At 45.6% G+C, this 7162-nt stretch overlaps 1 protein-coding gene and 1 pseudogene across 1 annotated transcript in view; one reads left to right on the top strand and one right to left on the bottom strand.

Moving 5' to 3' along the window:
• The window catches only part of LOC102874311, a 5979-nt pseudogene extending 1579 nt beyond the window's left edge, over positions 1-4400 (bottom strand).
• Positions 1-4951, top strand: part of LOC102843521 (protein FAM115C-like) — a 28096-nt gene extending 23145 nt beyond the window's left edge. The window contains exon 7 of the mRNA XM_006887259.1: positions 4697-4951. Coding sequence (XP_006887321.1) covers positions 4697-4951 — 255 coding nt within the window. The remainder of the gene's footprint in view (positions 1-4696) is intronic.
• The last annotated feature ends 2211 nt before the right edge of the window (positions 4952-7162 follow it).

Raw genomic sequence — 7162 nt, 5'->3', positions numbered from 1 at the left:
TGTGGCTATACCACAGCTTCTCTATCCATTTGTTTGTTGATGGGCACTTAGGTTGTTTCCAACTCCTTGCTATTGTGAACAAAGCCGTGAAAAACATGGGTGTGCATATTTCTGCTTGGATGTCAGTTGTGGTCTCTTTGGGGTATATTCCCAGTAGTGGAATTGCTGGGTCAAATGGTACCTCTATTCCCAACTTTTTGAGAAAGCGCCATACCTCCTTCCATAGTGGTTGCACCATTTTACACTCCCACCAACAGGGAATAAGGGTTCCAGTTTCTCCACAACCTCGCAAGCATTTGTTGCTGTTCTATTAAATTTTGCTATTTTGACTGGAGTGAGATGATATCTCATAGTTGTTTTAATTTGCATCTCTCTTAGATCTAGGGATTTTGAGCATTTCTTCATGTCCTTGTTAGCCATCTGAATGTCATCTTTGGTGAAGTGCCTGTTCATATCCTGTGCCCATTTTTCTTCTTTTTTTTTAAAATTTTCCAATTTCTTTCATATTTTTACGAGAAAAGGAAGGTGATTTTCATGTCTAAACACTGGAGAAATCTCAATAATATTTTTACATTCATTGCCATCTTCTAAATGAGATGTTAAATGAATCATAGAGTGAAAAAATAGTTTAATATTTAGCTTTCAGAATATAGAAACGTCTCAGAGAAACTATTTTTCTCCAGTGTATGTATATTGAGGCAATGGCTGTATAGATAATAATTCTTACAGCTATGGCCATTACGGCTCTTTGGATATAATGTACATTAAATTTTTAAGTCCAAACCCCACTCTGTTGTAAAAGTAAATTCAGTTCAGTGCTATGGCAGTTATACAAATACACATAAACACTATTATTAAAACTTTAAGAGTTAGAATGCTTACTAATTACATTAACATAAATGCTAACAAAAAACAGTCAAATAAATGCACAGTATCAAATAACCCAGTTCTCAATTAACTGGTTTTGTGCCAATGAAACACAACTACACAATAACAAAAAAAAGTTATTAAATAGCTGACTTTTAAGCGTAAACCATGTTGTTGTTGTTGGTGTTATGTGCCGTCGAGTCGCCTGTGACTCATAGTGACCCTGTGTACAACAGCCCTAAACTCCGCTCTGTCCTGTGCCAATTGCACTGTCTCTGACACTCCCATCCCAATTATCCCAGTCACTGAATCAATCCACCTCATAGAGGGCCTTCCTCTCCTGCGCTGTCCCTCCACCCTCCCAAGCATGATGTCCCTCTCCAAGGACCGGTCTCTCCTCACTACATGTCCAAAGTAAGTTAGACGGAGCCTCAGAATCCTTGCCTCCAAGGAGCCACCTGGTTTAACCCTCTCCAGGACAAATCTATTTGTTTTCCTAGCAGTCCATGGTATTCTCAGTACTCTTCTCCAGCACCACAGCTCAAAGGCATCAATTCTCCTTCTATCCTCCTTGGTCATTGTCCAACTCTCTGATGCATAACAGGTGTTTGCGAAGACCATGGCCTGTATCAGACGCACCTTAGTCTCCAGAGAGACACCACTGCTCTTCAGCACTTTGGAGAAGTCCCTAACAGCAGACTTTCCCATGGCAATGCGCCTTTTAATTTCCTGGCTGCTGGTGCCAAGACTGTTGACTATGGAGCCAAGCAAACTAAAGCTGTGTACAATCTCAATCTCTTCACCATCCATCCTGATGCTGCCGATTGGTCCAGTGGTGAGAATCTTTGTCTTCTTGACATTGAGCCTCAATCCATATTGTAGGCTGCAGTCCTTGACACTCTGCAGCAGGTGCTTCAGGTCCTCCTCAGTTTCAGCAAGCAGGGTTGTGTCATCCGCATAACGCAGATTGTTGATAAATCGTCCACCAATCCTGACCCCATATTTCTTCTCATAGAGCCCAGCCTCCCGGATAATCTGTTCTGCATATAGGTTGAAAAGGTATGGAGATAGGATGCATCTTTTAGGAGTCGGTCGTATTCTTTTGAAAGTGTCTCTGATTGCATCTTCATTGTCATCACGTCATTTTGTGCTTTAGAAAGGGCATCTGATGTCTTCTTCAATTCAACCTTCAGTTTTTCTTGGTCTTCTAGAAGTTTTTTTATTTTCAATTTCCAATATGTGGTGCTCTCCCTTAGGATAGGTTTTTAATAACTTTTTTAGTTTCTTATGTTTTTCCATGAGTATTTTGGCAGCTTTGTTAGTATTTTATGTTTGTGTTTTGATTGCTCCTTTGTTTGACAGTTCTTTTGCCGGTTGAGTGATAAGGGAAATCAGAGATCTTAATACTAGCCAAAAGAATAGTGAAAATCCAGAAATGTAAAGATTTCTTTGAGTTCTAAAAGGTTTCATCTGCATATGTTCGTAGGCACTAGGTCTACCAGTTGAGCTCTTCTCAATGGTATGAGCAGAATACTTTCTTACTTCTCTCACGGCATCAAGAAACAGAACAATCAAAAGTATTATTATAGTAAGGAAAGCCTTGTTCCATAAATTTGCAATTTTACCCCACACATGAAATGAAAAAATCTTGTGCCATCTCTGAGGAGGAATAAAGGGGAGACAGAAGATTAAGATGAGTCCTATTTCAGCATAAAGGAAGGTTGCAACTGCCACCCACTGAAGTGTCTTTTTTTTTTACTCTCTTCACACCCCGTCTGCCACGGCCCGGCTGTCGGCGCTGCTCCGCCGCGGCGGCGCGGGCCTGTGCCCATTTTTCTATTGGATTATTTACCTTTATCTTGTTGTGATGCTCAAGTATTTTATAAATTCTGGATATAAGTCCCTTATCTGATGTGTTATTACCAAATACTTTTTCCCAGTCAGTGGCTTCCCTTTTTACCCTGTTGGAGAAGTTTCTGGATGTGCATAGGGATTTGATTCTTAGAAGGTCCCATTCATCTACGTTATCTTCTCCTGGTTGTAGGGATAGAAACTTTCAATCTTCCCATCACTGACCTTAGTGATTGGTGCGTACATTTGAGTGACAGTTATATTAGCATATCCTCCAGTTATTTGTATTGACATTATCCCATTATTGACATCATTGTACTTTGGAATAGATCTTGAGATGTTCTTTTCAACAAAAAATGGGACATTATTTCCCTTCAATTTGTCATTCCTGGCACAGTAAACATGTATGTGACTGTCTGGCTCAAAATGGCAATTCCAGTTCATTTTAAGTCATAAATACTTAAAACTCTCAGCTCACACTTTTCAGTTGCTTCCTATGCATTTGGAAGTTGAACAATGAATAAGGAAGACCAAAGAATTAATGTTTTTAAATTGTGAGGTGGGCAGAGAATATTGAGTAGACAGAAGACTGCCAGAAGAACAAGCAGACCTGTCTTGGAGTAAGTGCCGCACGGATGCTCCTTAGAAGGATGGATGGTGAGATCGTCTCACCTACTGTGGGGATGTTACAAAGAGGGGCAGGTCCCTGGAGAACATCATGCTTGGAAAAACAGATGATCAGCAAAGAAGAGGGCCAACCTCAAGGAGAGGGATTGTCAGGTGACTACAGTGATGGGGTAATGTACAGCAGAGACTGGAGGGTGGTACGGGGTCCAGGAGGGTTTCATTCTGTTGTGCAGAACTGTAAATCAGAGCGAGCTCTCTGGCGCCCAACAACAACAGTGCCGAGGATGTCTGTCTTAGCTGTCCCATCACATTGTGCAGACCTCCAGTTCTCCTTGATTCAAACACTACACTTCACAGTCTGATTGTCAGTGGATGCACTCAGCTGTTTCTGCCCATTTTGAGTCATCCACATCAGCAAATGACGACCCGTCGGCACGCGATGCTCCTGAAAGCTGTGCTTCACTCATACGGTTGAGGTAGAGGCTTGCTCTGAGGAGGCAGCTCTTCCCTAATCTGAATCTAAATGCCTTCCGACTTGAGAGTCGCATCTTCTGGGCCTCAGTCAGATTGTGTTCCACTGCTGCTCATAAAGTTATTCCTTGTCAGCTGTATTAAAGGAGATGTGCCGGGGGCTTCAACACTACAGTGGTTGTGAGGGTTCTGCAGGAGCACGCCTTGCTTTGTTCTGTTGTGCATAGGGACCCTCTGAGTCAGACCGGACTCAGGCACCTAACAGCGTAGTCATAGCTACCAAGCCATCCTGCAGTGGCTTCCTGGGGCTGCGTCTCTGTAAGGGATGAGTCACTCTCATTTGAGCCACGGGAACGATGGGCTTGCTTCTTCCATTTCTTCAGCTCTAAGGCAGTTTTCCACAGAGCAGTAGGGCAGCACTGCAGAAGGCCAGCGTCTTTCACGGATCTCTCTGGGGAAAGACCAGTCATAGGGATGTGAGGATTTCTCAGCTCAGCCATGATGTGTAGGAAACTTGGAGGTACCTTCTTCATAAATGGTACGTAAAGATGAGCACTGCTGTCTGTGGAGATCTTGTCAGACATTAGGTTCTGTGGGATGCCACCTACCAGCTCAAGGGTGTGTGTATGGAAGTGGTGAGGAGAGAGCATGAGATAGTCTTTCTGTGCCGGAGTGAGTAGGACAAGGGGACGGGTTCTAGGGGACGGGGACGATCAGGAGCTGCCATCACTGTAACGTGCGTGCAAGCATAAATGAGGGTCGCTTGACGACTGGGACGCCTCCCTCTGCCCCTGTCTCTCTCCCATAGTTCCCATCTTTGCGGTACTGGCTTTGGTAGACCAGATGGCTCACGCCGCCTCTCTCTGTCTCTCGTTTCCAGCTCCAGGAAGCCTTCGGATGGGAGCCCTTCATCCAGCTCTTTGCTGAGTACCAGACTCTCTCTGCTGTGCCCAGTGACAACACAGGCAAGATGAACCTGTGGGTGAAGAAATTCTCTAGTAAAGTGCAGAAGAACCTGGTGCCTTTCTTCAGGGCCTGGGGCTGGCCTGTGCAGGAGGAGGTGGCTGCGAGCTTGGCCTGCTTGCCTGAGTGGCAGGAAAACCCCATGAGAATGAGCCTCCTTTCTCAGAACTGAAGGCGATGGAGCCAGTGGGGCCCAAAAGTGGAGGGGACAGTCCTCCTATCCACCACTTATGGTCGTCTCAAGTGCCTGGAACCTGAAGATCACAGAACAGACTGGAAGCCGTGCTCTCAGGCGTGAGTGTCCCTCCCACTCCGTGACTGCTTCTGGGCAAGCAGGGCTGCTCTCACCCATGGGTCCCTCTGCCTCCAAGACACATCAGCTCCCAGGAGGCTCAGTTCTTCCTTGTGATCACTGAGGGTGGGATTTCATCCTGAGGACGTGGGATTTGCAATCTAAACCTGATGCTGGACCTGAATTGGAATAACTTTATGGCAATAATCTCTCATCACTGCTCCACTTGCAGGCCCTGATCAAGGCTCTTTGCTTCTTATGTCTTGAAGAGTTTTCTAAGAGTTGGAGAGGCAGGCTGGGCCCATGGAGAGAATCCTAAGCCTGGTGTAGAAGTCTGGGTAACCGCTTAACTCCTCTGCTTTGTTTCCTTGTCACTCATAATCTGAGGTCAAAACCTCAGCTCCCAGGGATACCTTGAAACTTCAGACTGATGGCTGGGCATGTCAGTGAACCGGTATGCACACACACGTCAAGGCCTTCTTCCTCTTCTGCTTGTCCCCAGAGGGGCCTGGCTGTCCCCTCCAATGTGGGCAAACTGAAAACTGAGTCCACCCCCTTGAGGACAGTATTTCATTTCTTCCTTGTTTTCCTTTTCAGATAATATCTTGCTGTATTTTAGATAACATTTTATGTAACAGGATAGGTTTCTGTTTCACAATTTCTACACAAAGTGTTGGTAATATCTTTCACAATGTGACATCATTCTTGTTCATTCCATTTGGGCTGTACCAGTTTCAGTACTCTAGTTCCCCTGCCCTTACCTTCTAGTCTCTGCTTTAGGAACTGCTGACCTTGGCCTCTTAGACATTAGCTGCCTCTCCTCTGTGAAAGGATCCAGAGAACGTGAGTGTTGTTCCCAGGTCTGGTGTCTATAGACTCTCCTAGTTCCCTTGAATCCTACATCCCTGCCTTGTGGAAAGATTCTCATCAGAATTCAACTGAACAACAACAAAATAGTATCAACTCACACTTGATGCTAAAAGTCACTGGAGCTTGTTCTTTCTGGTTGGTTCATTGCCCAGTGTTTTTGCCTACTCACTGAGAGAATCTGCTTTAGCCACCCATCCTCGGTCCGTGGTCCTCTGTGCCCAGCACCAGCAGGCCCGGCTCCTCCACGCTCCGTGGAGTCCCGGCGTGGCTGGTTCTCTGCAGCAGCCGTGCAGAGCAGCCTGTTGCCCTGCCGGACTTCACTCGGATCACAGTCGATCACTGACAGTACCCACCCAAGCCTGAATTCACTGACCGCAGCCCAGCATTCCCGTAGCTTGTTTGTCATCCCATCCCAACCCGGCGGGTGAGGCTTTACCTGGAGTGTCTCTAGGACTGATGGACTGGACACCTAGTATTTGCCTCTCGCTTACTTTAAACCATGTCTTCCTTTGTTGAGCTTGTCATATGTGGACCTTATTCAGAACAAACTCATCAAGTTAACAGCACATAAGTACAGCAACACACCATTAGAACAAATCTGATTGGATTTGTTGTCCTGGATGAAGGGCCATCTGAAGGAAACCATTTCTCTGTGTCAAGTTTATGGGCAGACGGGAAGCGTTCAACAACAGAAGAGGCTGTTTGACCTCTGCCTTTTGTTCCTGGTTCCCTAGTGGCCCTGATGCATCTCTGTTTCTGAAATAACCGAAGACTCAGGTGATGATTTGGACATTCAAATCCAGCCCAGCTGACCTTTCAAGGACAACTAAGACACATGAGGACAGCCCCAGGACTGAGGACGGGTCACCTCACTGAGGTGTGGCATCCAGGCCGAGCATGGCTCTCCCGGTTCTGCAGACTCTAAGAAGCAGGCAACTTTGTGCACCAATTAGATGAAGATCTGCAGTGGGACCCATGAGCCAAGACACCCTCACAAGCAACACCCCGGGAGGCTGTCCATGCAGCATTTGCCCTCAGCTACACAGTCCTTCTTTATGCAGATGTTAGGAGGATGCAAAGTTGGAGTTTTAGTGGGTAGATGGAACATATGGCCACTAGAAACGTCGTGACATGCTACAACAGATAATCAACAGGGGAGTTATAGCAAACAGATACTGTCCATTTGCATTCTTCTGTTCCTAACAAAAGATAGAAAAGTCT

The sequence above is a fragment of the Elephantulus edwardii genome, unplaced genomic scaffold (genome assembly GCF_000299155.1).
Source record: "Elephantulus edwardii isolate Elephantulus edwardi_28Jun2011 unplaced genomic scaffold, EleEdw1.0 scaffold00055, whole genome shotgun sequence".
NCBI classification, from domain to species: domain Eukaryota; kingdom Metazoa; phylum Chordata; class Mammalia; order Macroscelidea; family Macroscelididae; genus Elephantulus; species Elephantulus edwardii.
This window is presented reverse-complemented; position numbering and strand designations above follow the sequence as displayed.